The 13,678-nt window shown below is 41.0% G+C and overlaps 2 protein-coding genes across 2 annotated transcripts; one reads left to right on the forward strand and one right to left on the reverse strand.

The window, feature by feature from the left end:
* Window positions 1-4,292: 4,292 nt before the first annotated feature.
* On the forward strand, window positions 4,293-9,482 carry ampd3a (adenosine monophosphate deaminase 3a). The gene is made up of 14 exons (XM_080458791.1): window positions 4,293-4,554; window positions 4,735-4,915; window positions 5,055-5,220; window positions 5,310-5,529; window positions 5,647-5,776; window positions 5,952-6,146; window positions 6,343-6,474; window positions 6,561-6,724; window positions 6,821-6,947; window positions 7,137-7,300; window positions 7,865-7,985; window positions 8,745-8,918; window positions 9,061-9,171; window positions 9,284-9,482. The coding sequence occupies exons 1-14, from the start codon at window positions 4,334-4,336 to the stop codon at window positions 9,458-9,460; spliced, it is 2,283 nt and encodes a 760-aa protein (XP_080314917.1). The 5' UTR covers window positions 4,293-4,333; the 3' UTR covers window positions 9,461-9,482.
* Window positions 9,483-11,305: 1,823 nt separating this feature from the next.
* lyve1a (lymphatic vessel endothelial hyaluronic receptor 1a) lies at window positions 11,306-13,345 on the reverse strand. The gene is made up of 6 exons (XM_080489283.1): window positions 13,006-13,345; window positions 12,711-12,894; window positions 12,490-12,629; window positions 12,030-12,209; window positions 11,837-11,909; window positions 11,306-11,672 (listed from the first exon to the last, which is right to left on the reverse strand). Exons 1-6 carry the CDS (start codon window positions 13,091-13,093, stop codon window positions 11,525-11,527), a joined length of 813 nt encoding a protein of 270 aa, XP_080345409.1. The 5' UTR covers window positions 13,094-13,345; the 3' UTR covers window positions 11,306-11,524.
* Between the last annotated feature and the right edge of the window lie 333 nt (window positions 13,346-13,678).

Here is a 13,678-nt window from a genome sequence, read left to right on the forward strand (position 1 = left end):
GACGAGGAGACACGTCTCTTTTAAAGCAGAAGTCAAGTCCTTGCTTGGGAAAGAGTGAGCGTCTTTTTTTTTCACCCTTCCTCTCTCATCACTATCTATGTGAAATGCAGTGAATGGCTTGTGTTGTTGACCTTTCTCTCTGTCTCTCTCAGAAATGACTTTGACAAAGAGCCAACTGGGGGGTTCAGCCAATAACATCAGCTAGGCGTCTGAGAAAAGTAAAAAAAGACCAGATAAAGATAGCAGAATATAACATCCGGGGAATGAGATACAGCTATCAGTGATCCAGTAATGGCCTTATGAAGCCTCTTGTGAGACGCAATGAACAATGACGGTCATCCCCCAAAAGCAACTGTGTTTTTTTTATTTTTACATTACATTACAATGCATTTAAGTAGACTCACATGCACAAGGGAGCTCACACCCACATTAGCTTGGCCTACAGTGAGCGCTATTAAGATACTTCCTGCATTAGAGCCTAATAATGGTTTCTGCAGACCGACACAGTAATGCTGCTTCTCATCCAGATCTTCTGATTTTTGGAGAATCTCTTCCCAAACACAAATAATCTTGACATATATGCTGATAAGTACATCTATTTAAACTAAATTAAACTGAGATTAAGTGGAACCTCTCCAGGAAATCAAATTAGGGCATGCCGAGAATCGGCATGTGCTTCATCTGTTGACTGCAGACATACAAATGCGCGTCAGTAAACCTGACCACCTGTGTGTGACAAGTTGAAAGAAGAAAAAAAAAACAGTCTTGAGGTGAGTAGGAAAACTAAAAATCCATAGATGCCTAAAAATGCGATTATTAAAATGAATTCTTAGTTTATCAATTGGAGAAGAGTATATTTCCACTTTTATTTTTTGAATAATAGATTAAATTAGCAATAGCATTTTGTTTTTGGGTCACTAACTTCTGTTACACACTTGTGTCATGGTGACCATTGAGCAAAAAGGGTGGCACCAGTGATTTATTAAACAGAACTGGCTAAATGGGGGGACACACAGTGGAGTAGTGATAAAGTTACCTCTCTGTCTGTCCGTCTGGATGGATGGACTAACCAGCTGACAGCATTGGAAGTAAATTGTTGTGCTGTCTTCCGAGTCACATGTGCGGGCCATGGGAAGTTTCTCTGTAGCATAGTGGTTAAGATAACTAATAGTGGTTTAGAAGACAACTGGTGAAGCCAGGGGTTAAAATCTGGTTGAAGTCATAGATTGTACTTAGTTGAGGATTCATATTTTTAAGTTGAACAACAATGGAAAAAGTACATGAAAATATGCAGCTGCCTTCAGGTTGGCTTTGGAGCATAGTGGTTAAGATAACATATGACTAATACATACTTGAACAGACGACAGATTAATGTATGGCAGAACAAAAAGAAAGTTAGTTATAATGAGGACATTTCATACTTTAAATGCAACCTTCCTGTGCAGGGTTGGGAAAAGAAAGAGTGTAGTCACTTTCATTTTCTCTCCCCCCCCTCTAAGTGCACACTCTGTACAATATGTAGGTAAGTGACAAGAGTGTCCTGTAAAGTGTCTGAGAGAGACAGAAAACGATAGGGAGGGAGAAAGAAGTAGGCTCCATGTACTCTGACTGAGGTCCGCTCTTTGTTGACAGCCAGTTTGGACATATTCTCAGGATTACTAGGTCGGTCAACCCAATGCCACTGGTACCTTAAAATAGAAGGAGATATGCAGAGAGGAAATCCAAAAACAGGTTCTACCAGTGGATGACTGCAGACGGAATCTCCTAAAATACAACTGGATCTGTGAATTGCATGTTCTAACCCAAACTTCACAAGACAACAGATATGGCTTTGAACGGCCCTGAAGGTAAGCACAACAGGCAAGAATAACTCTGGATTGAAGTCATAAGTCAGTACAGAGTACAGACAGTTCTGTGCATCACTGCTCACTTATCATTTGAATATGTGATTTTATCAGATGATATACTGTGGAGAGAAAAAAAAACAAGGAGGAGCAGCACACCTGTTTACTCCTCACTCATTTCCACCTGTGTCAAGAAGTCAGTCTGTGGAAGTGTGGATACATCATCATCATCATCATCACATCTTTTTCTTGGATAACACAAAAAGAAATGCAATTGAAAGAAATGTACTAAACAAAGGAATGGATGAGTAAAGAAATGAACAGCAAAACCTTAGCTGTTTGCTGTATTTTCTAACGCTCTAAAGGAGAGAATGGGACATTTCCAACTGCTGACTATCACAATTCCCAAGGCCGTGAAAGCAGCATTCCATACTTAGGTGGGGTTTAGGCCTGGAAGTGTATTTTGACGTGAATTTAGTTAATGAAAACTTATTCTGCAAAATATAGTAACCCTAAATGTATGAAGACTAATATTAGACTGTATGCTGCTTAATGTGAGGAAGTACAGTCTATTATAAGGGTGTGATAGTTATCAAACCTACCAGAACAGATTTCTGCTTCAGGTCAGTAACTAGATATTAATACTTTAATGTAAATACTAAAACAAAAATGAAAACAAGGAACATTACACCGGCTTTTTCAAAGCTCGAGCAACTGGGATCAGTTCCAGTCAAAACCCACTACACCGAGCTGCCTCAAATCTGGACCAGGTAGAAACACACATGTGAGTCATTTGTGGAACTGGAAGCAATGGATGAATGGATGGATGGATGGATGGATGGATGGATGGATGGATGGATGGATGGATGGATGGATGGATAAATAGATGAAAGAAAACAATTAGATCAATGAACAAGTTCATTGAACATTTCATTTGTCCCTATTTCAAGGCAGATGTTAATGCAAAACCCTGTATTAAACAAAACACCACAAATCATTCATTCATCAAACAAACAAACAATTAAATCAAGACAAAGGTATTGGCCTCTCCGTGATGTTTTAAGATTTTCCATAGGCTTAATGATGGATTTCAAAATTCTGGCAGAAAGAAAAAAGATATGTTTACGTGAATAACTCGGGTCATGTCTAGCGTCCTTCGTATAGTACATAAGAAGGATTGAAACTAAGCCAGTTGTGTGTTTTGTTGTATTAATATCATTTGGAGGTTTGTATTTATGCGAAATGGTTTTTATTTCATTGGATCTTTTTAAGTGTGTGTGTGATATGGTGAATAATTCATTGAGCCCTTAGCCTCTCAATCAATAAGACTTTTTTATGAACCAATCTGCTTTCCCAGTGTGCATGGGCTTCCATAAAGCCCCCCAGCAGCAACGATGCACACAGCTGTTGTCAGGATAGTGTTGTGTGTCCGGAATGATAAGCTTCTTGGAATCACCCGGCCAGAGCAGAAAACTGCCTTCCACCATGTGATGTGGCATTTCTCTGCTGTTGCTTCATCGGTCCAGTAACCAGAACTGTATTCTGTATCACAAAGGTTATCAACATGACACTGTCAGTTTATTCAGAGTTGTCTCTTTGCAGAAGCAGCTATCTGTCTGACACACCGGCAGTTACTGTGTGGGTCTGTGACTCTGGTAAATCACTGCAAGCAGACAGGATTATAATGTAGTTATTGTTGAAAGCCTCAGTGTTGATCAAATGTGGGACATAATGATTAATGAAGAAGGTAAAAGAAGTGTCATACATCTGAAGATTTTTACAGATTATGTTCAGTGTGATCACCGCAAAGTCTAGTTCTTGTGCCTGCCTCAGTGGCAGGGTCCAAAGGTTACTATCCTCGGAGGCCATTTTATTATTATTCTTCCGCTCTTGTTTTGCCGCGTAACTTGTCCCGCACCGTTGGGAGCACGGACACAATAAGCACATCAAAACGTGTAAAACATTCCGGAACAGTGTGCTGCGACTCTTCTTAACGATTTGGCGAACCGTTTCCGAAGAAATACATGTAACTGCAAACAATTTCCCATACAAAACGGATGGGAGACACTGCGGCTGACAGACAGGTGTCGACCTCTGACAGTTAAGGATGTCAACAAAGGCTGTCAGCAAGCAAGAGGCAGGCACACAAAATTCTTTCTGGAATTTTCTAGTCTTTCTATTGCCGTATGCCAGCATAGCATGCCCATTTTTAACTTTTTGCTTCACAGGGACAACTCTGAAACTTAAAGAAAACAATGAAAAAAGTACAGTTTCCTCCTGCATTCCATGAACAACTGCAGCCATTTGATGTAAATCTGTAGCTTTAAGTCATTCACAAAGAGCTCTCCAGGTGGTGACACAGTTTGTGAATTCCTTACACTCAAACCCCCTACAGGGGGAGATTTCCTTGTTTACATGACAACAAACTGGTCGGAGCAAGTCGAGTTCACAGATGCCATTTTACTAAAGCGTCTGCCCTCTTTGCAGAAATGCCTCGTCAGTTCCCGAAAGTAACTTTGAGCGAGGCGGAGAAGGAGACGCAGCTGCTCGCAGAGAAAGTATACGCATCAGCGCTAAAAGAAGAAGACAACAAGGATGCCTTATCAATGTTCACCGTGCCTGAGGATTGTCCAATTGGCCTTCAGCAAGCCAAATATCATGAGCTGCTTAAGGAGCTGGCAGAGCAACAGTCAGAGGCGACTGCTAAGAGGTAGGCCCAGCTATTTCTCTGGCACCAAACCATAGGCCACAGATCCCTCACAGATTAGTGGCCTGTGATCCCGGTGCAAATAAAAAAGTAAAATCAGTAAATATTGATTTAGTAAAAGTCAAAGCAAGTCGTATTCATGTATTCCACAATACTATTGTCATGACTCGAGTATTCTTTCAGGAAGAAAAGCTTGAAGATGATTCGTTCCCAGTCACTGTGCCTACAGTTTCCAGTGAATGTAGATTTCACACGCTCGCAGACAGTCACACCATTTCTGTCGCCAAGTTCCACCTGCTCATCAGTGCCAGAGAGCTGCCCTGACTACCAGAGAGTCACAATTAGTGGTGATTACTGTGCTGGAGTAAGTATAACAATTATGCTCTTGAACTGGACTGGATCACAATTACAGAAATGAATTACTTTCATCTAATAAATCTTAGTGTAGTGTTTCCAACATGATGAAAAACATAACCTACACGCTCTGTGTTTTTGTCACCCAGATCACAGTGGAAGACTATGAACAGGCTGCCAGAAGTCTTTATAAGGCTCTACTCGTTCGTGAGAAATACTCAAAGCTGGCCTATCACAGGTTCTGTAGAGCTACAAGCCAGTTCCTTCGCAGTGCTGAAAATGTGCGATGGAACGAGGCAGATGAGGTTCTGCCAGGTAAGAAAAGTACTGAGGATATTTGGAAATGTGCTATGAGAATATTGTTTTTCTGTGTAAGTGTAATAGAAGAATTCTGTGGCCTCCAGAAATGTGCCCATGTCCTGCCCCGGGGGAGGATCCATACAGCATGGCCAACGTTCCTGAGAACTTGAATTACGAACTGAAGATGAAGGACGGGATAGTGCATGTGTATGATAACAATGAGGCTCTGCGAAATAAGCAGCCGCATGACCTTCCGTACCCAGACTTAGAGACGTTTGCTATCGATCTCAGTCACGTGCTGGCTATGATTGCAGACGGACCCACGTAAGTTGCCAAAACAAAGAGACTGTACTTCTATGCTGGTAGAAACACTGGTTAACACAATGTGAACACTATCTATTTACTCATACTTAAAGTGATGACTTCCACTGTAACTTTTAGGAAGACCTACTGTTATAGACGACTGAATTTCTTAAGTTCAAAGTTCTACCTCCACGAGATGCTGAATGAGATGGCTGAGCTGAAGGAACTGAAGTGTGTGCCTCACAGAGATTTCTACAATGTTAGGAAGGTTAGTATTTTATCTTTATGTACTATGGTCCCTATGCAGTTTAGAAACAGCCCAACCTTGCATTAAAAGACTTTGGGGTCAGCAGTGTTTTTGGACTGTGGGTGGAAATCATAGTACTTGGAGAAAACCCACATGGATTCAAGATGTTTGCTTCCTTTTTTTTTTTTACTCCCAGGTGGACACACACATTCATGCAGCTGCATGCATGTCTCAGAAACACCTGCTGACCTTCATTCAGAAAACATTCAAGACTGATGCGGACCGTGTGGTTTTGGAAAAGGCCGGAGAAAAGATGACCCTTCAACATGTGTTTCACAGCCTCAACCTGGACCCCTATGACCTCACTGTGGACTCTCTAGATGTTCACGCTGTAAGAGAGAGAAATAAAGGGCTTTATGATTTTGCATAAAGTTTTCATCAAACAGATTTGAGATGTATCAAGAGTCTTCAGAATGAATACGGATATATACTTCGTATCACATCTTCCAGTTTATACTTGTATAATATTCAACACATTCTTTCAATTCCAGTGCAAGTGAATACTCTGTGACTCCTTTACTTTACAGGGCAGACAAACCTTCCACCGCTTTGATAAGTTCAACTCCAAGTACAACCCGGTGGGAGCCAGTGAGCTTCGAGAGATCTTCCTGAAAACTGACAACATCATCAGAGGAGAGTATTTTGCTCACATCATAAAGGTAATACATACCCTGAAGTCATACATAATAAATCAGAACGGATGCAGAGATGTTTTAACACACTTACGCTCTCTGTCTTTCAATAGGAAGTGGCTCATGACCTGGAAGAGAGCAAGTATCAGCACGCTGAGCCGCGCCTGTCCATCTATGGGCGCTCTCCTGATGAGTGGGACAACCTGTCAAAGTGGTTCATTCAACATAAAGTCCATTCTCCAAACATGAGGTGGATGATTCAAGTGCCCAGAATATAGTGAGTGTTGCATCTTTCACCCCCCCTCCCCCCCGACAATAATGCTAAATTCAATAAAAAAATTTGAAGAAGAAAATAAACATTTCTCTGTTTCAGTGACATTTTCAAGTTGAAGAAGCTGGTACCGAACTTTGCCAAAATGCTGGAGAACATATTCCTTCCTCTGTTCGAAGCCACCGTCAACCCCCAGAAACACAAAGAGCTTCACGTTTTCCTCAAATATGTAAGATGAGAGGAGGAACGTCAGTGATGTGTGGACATAAAGATGTAATCTGTATTTACAAATAAATAACAATTTGCTTTCTCCTCAATAGACATAGATCGTTAGGATTTATTGATGAGAGAAATGATTTGGCCTCACTAAAGCTACCTTAGTGGAAAACGGACTCTTTTACCTTGATTGTACTTGCAGGTGTCGGGCTTCGACAGTGTTGATGATGAGTCCAAACACAGCGATCACATGTTCTCCTTCAAGAGCCCAAAGCCGGAGCAGTGGACGACTGATGACAACCCCCCATACAGCTACTATGTCTTCCACATGTACGCAAACATAATGGTCCTCAACAACCTCAGGAGGTAGGAGCGAACTCCCTCTCACTTTACAAAACACACATCCGAAAACACAGTTTTGCGATGAGGTAGGTGGAAAACATCCTTTGCGCTGAATCATGCACGCTTGCTTTGTCCAGCGCTCTGTGGAGAGTTTATTTTGAGCCGCTCACAGGAAAAAGTGATTAAGAGACCAGTGTGTTTAGTAGCTTCTAGCAGTGAGGCTGTTCACGTTCTCTCTTTACACTTCGGTCCTGAAAGTGAGCTCTAAAGATCAGGTTCAGTCTGGGTCACGAGAGAAAAAAACTGCATTACTGAACGAGGGCTCTTTTGAGATCATGACAACACCACTCTTTGTTTCACAGATGAAAATCGCACCTCTATTACTTTACCATTTTAAATCAGAGAAACTTCCCATTATACCAATAATGACATTAGAAGGAGCTTAGTGATGTCGGATAGAATGCTTCAATTTCAAGGATGACAGATAAATACTCTCAATCTGCCAGATACAAGGACGAACTAAACGGGCCTGTAATTTGATCACATATTGACTAAATTGTTTGTCATGTGCTTGTGCTTCCCGTACAGAGAGCAAGGCCTGAGCACTTTCCAGTTCCGACCTCATTGCGGAGAAGCTGGATCGATTACCCATCTGGTCTCTGCTTTTCTCACCTCTGACAACATCTCACATGGACTCAACTTAAAAAAGGTGCTTCGGAGTTGTTGACAGGCTCATTATTAGTTTTTCCTCATGGTATCGAATATACTGGACTGCAGATGTTGTTGGCAGAATTCACTCAGATTAATCTTTCTTAGAAGAGATAACATAGAGTTCGTAGGGTCAGTGCGGTGTGGGTTCACCAGTGTGTGCAAAATGAAAATATATTATGTTGAGATTCTCAATTATCCTTTGTCTTTTTTTTAAAATTCTTATTTATTGTCCACAAATTTTTTTTTTTCTTTTAGTTTTACTTTATGAGGAATGTCTGTACAGATGTTCAGTACACAACAGCTGTAAAATAAAAATTGTAGTTGAGAGAAAGTAAATTTAAATCCTCGGTAGATGGACAGCATGTTCCAGAAGCTTCAGCCAAACAATACAATTATAGTGAGTCACTGCTGTTGTTTTGCCACCAAGACAGATATATTTGAGTTATATTGTTCAGTGAAGCATGGTACATTTTTATTAAATGTCAATTAAATGAATTGCATGACTGTACACTCCCAACATTTTGAATAAAAGTAAACACATTCTAATTTGATCAAATACAGCTGTGGAATAAACATAACTGACCGCTATAACGGTAAAGTATAAACTCCAGCATGTTGATAGCTGATTTTAAGGAGACATGATCATTCGGTTAGCAGAGAGGTTCTTTGTCACCATATTGTTCTGCTGTGTGCCTTGTTTGTGTTTTGCTGACATGCAGAGTTGCACTGACCTTTTTTTGAAAATAACTTCCTTCAGAGTCCTGTCCTGCAGTACCTGTACTACCTGGCTCAGGTGCCAATTGCGATGTCGCCACTCAGTAACAACAGCCTGTTCCTTGAGTACTCCAAAAACCCTCTGAGAGAGTTTCTGCATAAAGGTTTATGCGTCTCGTTGTCCACAGATGATCCCATGCAGTTCCACTATACCAAGGTAAACGATTCAGGAAACACAGCTGACTCTCATTCAGTTGATCAGAATACTGTTGATCTGTTGACCGTTGCTGAGCCGGTCGAATGGCTTTATTTCTGCTGTGTGTGTACAGTGCTCATCAAGTGTTTCTGCCCTGATGCAGGAGCCACTGATGGAGGAGTACGCCATAGCGGCTCAGCTGTGGAAGCTCAGCACCTGTGATGTGTGTGAGATAGCCAGGAACAGTGTGCTCCAAAGTGGATTGTCCCACAAGGTACTGTCCCATCTTTCTTTTTCTCTCTTGTATCGATCCTAGCGTCGCCACATTTCAATTTCAATTTCATAATTGCTCCAACTTGACTAACCACAATTTATGAAATTTAAAGGAGAAGAAGCACTTCCTTGGAGTTCACTATCTGAAAGATGGACCAGAAGGGAATGATATCCGTCGGACCAACGTCGCCCAAATACGCATGGCCTACAGACACGAGACTCTCTGTAATGAATTGAGCTTTATAGTTGATGTAGTGAAGTCTGAAGCCATGAACTCCCAACATGAATAAAAGGTGAATCCAAGCATGTTGCAAAAGTATCCATATCCCGACAACATTTTGTCACATTACAACCACAAATGTAAATGGATTCTATCTGATAGACCAAAGATCGAATTACAGATAAGTGCGTAATGTCAAGGATGCATGCATTTACTAATACTTTTTTTTTTTTGTATTAACGAAACTTCTAAATGGCATCAATTCAAACTAAAAGAAATTAAGTGAGGCGCTGCTGCTTCCACTGCTGCCGTGAACATGGCCATAATGACCGCTCTGTTGCAGAATCACAGAGCAACCCTCGCTGTGGAATTTAACTCGGCCATAACATTACTTGAAACGAAGCTAGATCACGTTCAAACAACGATCGTAGAAAACTTGACCTCCATCAAAGACAACGTCAACCAGCTCAGTGACAAGATGGAGGCGCTGGAGGTTGAGTGCGCAGCTATGAAGGAGCGCTACAACAGAATAATCGGAATTCTAGAGTCAACTGAAGGGGCCCAACTAACTAATTCTTTCCCCAAAATGCTAATGGGGCTCCTCAGGGTTCTCTAATGGGGGTACTAATGTTGCGGAATTGATGTTAAATATTTTATGCAAAGGTACTGAGATGGAGAGCGTTTTGAGGGTGTTTGCATCACATGAGCGGAGTCAATGTCTCGTAAATGCTCGCCACAAATGATTGCTAAGATACCTGGTGGCTACACAGGTGTGCACTACCTCTTCAGACATTACAGGATCACCCACTGAGCCCGTGGCAAAATGGCGCCCCCGTGTGGCTTGGTGTGATACTAATATTATAAGAGCTCTGTGACTGATAAATGTAGAGACAAAGCTCCTGTGAATGCACCATGCTATTGCAAACGCTCTCTGTTCATTATTATTTTGAGGCAATTACACCAGTACGGGACTCTTATTTTTATTTTACCTGTGAAGTGTATGCATAGAAGGATAAGAGTTCGGAAGAGCTTGCAACGGTTCAGCTTAATTGTTATTTATGTTACTGGTCTGTGTTCTACATACTTCCAACTTTTGGCTGGCTGGGCGGGGCAGCACTTTCAGTCAAATATCGGAGGGATATTGCATACCCAAGACATTTTTTTTCTCAATATTCACAGGTCAGAGACTATATGCATTGTCCTCTGAAGCATTTCCCTGATTAATCTAATTCCAATGATGATGATCCTGATTTAAAATGATAAATGTAAAAACAGTGATGCTACACTTATCTATTGGCAGACACACGGTTCTTGAGTGGATTGGTCAATCAGTCAAACCTAAGAATGTCACTTGCGAGATGTATCTGCCCCACCCGGAGATGACTGCTGAAAACTGTTCTGAAAAAGATTTTGAAAAGAAAGAAGGATGCACGCCTTGGATGAATGATGGCACTTAGGTTTTGAAAGGTTTACACAAAAGCAGCAGACGAGTAGATGTACGGAGTTTAACGACACTTGTCATTAAACATACTCCTCCTTGCATAAACGATTTTACCTATTGTAAGGGGGGGCATGTTACAGAGTTTGTTTAAAACATGAAATCTTTCTTTCATTGTGCAGCTGCATATCAGCCATGAGAACTTTCACGGCTGAAAAAAGGCTTTTCACAGAGAAGTGAGTCACAGAGACTTGTCCTGTGGCCGGGACGTTTTCTACCTCACCAACAAATAGTGTGTTCAAATAAGTTTTGGTGAGTTTTGAGAGTCAACTTGATAGTATATAAATTTAGAATGACATGTGACATATTCTTTTTGCAAAGTGCTTGAAAATATCACTGCAAAGTTGCTTTTGTGTGTTTGTTCATGATTTAACACCCTGAACACTGTTCTGACAATAAAAAGTCATCAGCCTTGAAGAATGTTTGTCTCACTGACATCGCCATCTCGTGGCTTTATTGCATCATTTAGTAATGTTAGATGACTAGAAATATTACAAACAATGAAAACAATGCATACATCGAAAACAAAGTCTCTGCACATCCTGTCTGGATCACTTCCAAACAAAACATGGCACAAATAATCACCAATGAGGAACACGGTTTTCCATCATGTGCTCTTCATCAGTAAAACGTTTATTATTCTTCGTCTTCCTCCACTTCTATACTCTCATCTTGTGGTGCAGATGTTTCGGTTTCCTTAATACTTTTCTCACACGTCCACTCTTCTGTCTCGATGTACTCATGTTGATGCTTCTCATCAGAGCTCTCAGAGCAACGCCTATGCCTTTTCAGACAGAGAAATGTAAACAAATCATGATATGCTCCAATAAAAATAAAAGGTTGTTTTGCCTTTAACAGTATGAGTCTCTTGAGTGTTTTGTCTGTATCCCAGTCACACTCATTGATTTCTGTATAAACTTGTGTCAGGTTGTGTTGAAGACCACTCACAGTTTTAGGTATGCAAGGATGACCACGGCAATTATAAGGAATGCAGATGTGCATGTGATGAGTACAAGTTTTCCTGAAATTATTAAAGTCCAGAAAAACAATACATGAGTCATACATAACTAAACAGCAAACATTCATTTAAAAGGAAATGTACATGCAAGCATGAGTTGTTGTTTTGTTGTTGTTTTCTTACCCCCAGTAGAGCGCTGTGCACCACCAACATAGCGGGCCGGTTCTGCCTCTCTGTTCGAGGAGGAAGAAGGAGGGAAGGAGGAGGAAACTGTCGAGTGCATTTTCTGTGTTGCTGAAGTTGAGCCATGCGAGCTGCTCAAGGGGGTATCAGTCGTCGCATCCTTCAATTGTGCAGCTGCATCTGCAAGTACACCAAGGCCAAGAAAGATTAGATTACGAATTAACATTTTCCATCTCAGCAACTTCTATTGTATTGCTGCTTCCCTTTTGCCACTATGTGGCGGTGACAAAAAAAACAATCAAGTCATTTTATTGAGCCTCACAAAGATAGGAAACATTTTGGTAAAATGAACATTAGAAAATAATACGGTGTTTGAAACCAAAATATGTAAACGTTGTACAAAAGCCTTCCAAGGTTGCGTAGTTTAAATCATGAGGATTGCATATGAAATATTTCATACCTGATTCATTGAAGCAAAACACATCAAACTTTTGTCTGACAGATGCTCGCCAGGGCACCAAACCTGTCTGGTTTTTGCCACAGTTTTCAAAGGCATGGATTCTTGGAACAACTGCAAAATGTTCATCAATCCATCCGAACCTGCAGGAAATGGAATGTGACATGAGGAAATATTCAGTAAATTCAATTGAGACGACTGTAAACCTGTTTTCCTGGACTTACCTGCATGTTTCTAAACCTTTGGTGAGCGCTTTCTGCACTTGTTCTTTAGAGGCCATGAGGACACCGAGGGACAAACAAATCCTTCGAGCTTCAGAGGCATTAAAGGCATACTGAGGCTGGTTGAGGTAGTTTACAAGACTAACCTGGAACACTCCAGCAATACTTTGGTTGGCTGCAGGAAAAACTAGACATAGATACATTCAGAAATTTACATTTATTGTTCTAGAGTAAGTTGCATGACAGTTATTTTCACCATTAAATATAAATTTGCATAAAATTGTTAGTAATTACTTACCTCGTATGTGATTTGTCTTGGTTTTTTGATCGGAGAGGACTGAAGTAATGGCCAACACTGATGTGATACAAAGGCAAAAAATATTCATGACTGGTCAAAGTAAAGGGGCATGAATGCCGGTGACAACCAGGGGTGGGGGTTTATGAGTCTGTGAGTCAAATGACACGGTTAAATAGAAGTGATTCTATTCATTGGGGTGTGTGAAGTCTGTCATTGCCAGAAAGTAAAGGAAAAGGAAGGAGGAAGTACAGAGCACAGGTCAGATCAAGAGCCATCATATGCTCGAGGGCCCAGGAGGTGGACCGGTTTAATGAGAAGTAGATTACAGCCGTCATCCTTTGATTTGAGCTTAGGAAGTTTCATACTTAAGTACATGGGAAAAAAAAAAAACATTTTCAAGAAAAGGAAAACACTCAGTACTGAGCAGTGAAAGGTTTGTGAGGATGATGATGTTCTACGTGTGAATAAAGTCAGTGAGTTTCATTGTTTCTGACATCTGACTTTAGACCCTGTTCTAATGATTTCCTCTCTTGGGCGTTACATACTCATAAATGTGCTTATCATCTATGATGTCCTCTGATGAGCCTTTGGCACACACATCCCACTTCCACAAAAACATCGCTCCACATTCCCTGACGGCAGGAAATGACGCAAAGCATGCTGACGAGGATGC

This window comes from Lipophrys pholis (assembly GCF_963383615.2).
Source record: "Lipophrys pholis genome assembly, chromosome: 2".
Lineage (NCBI taxonomy): Eukaryota > Metazoa > Chordata > Actinopteri > Blenniiformes > Blenniidae > Lipophrys > Lipophrys pholis.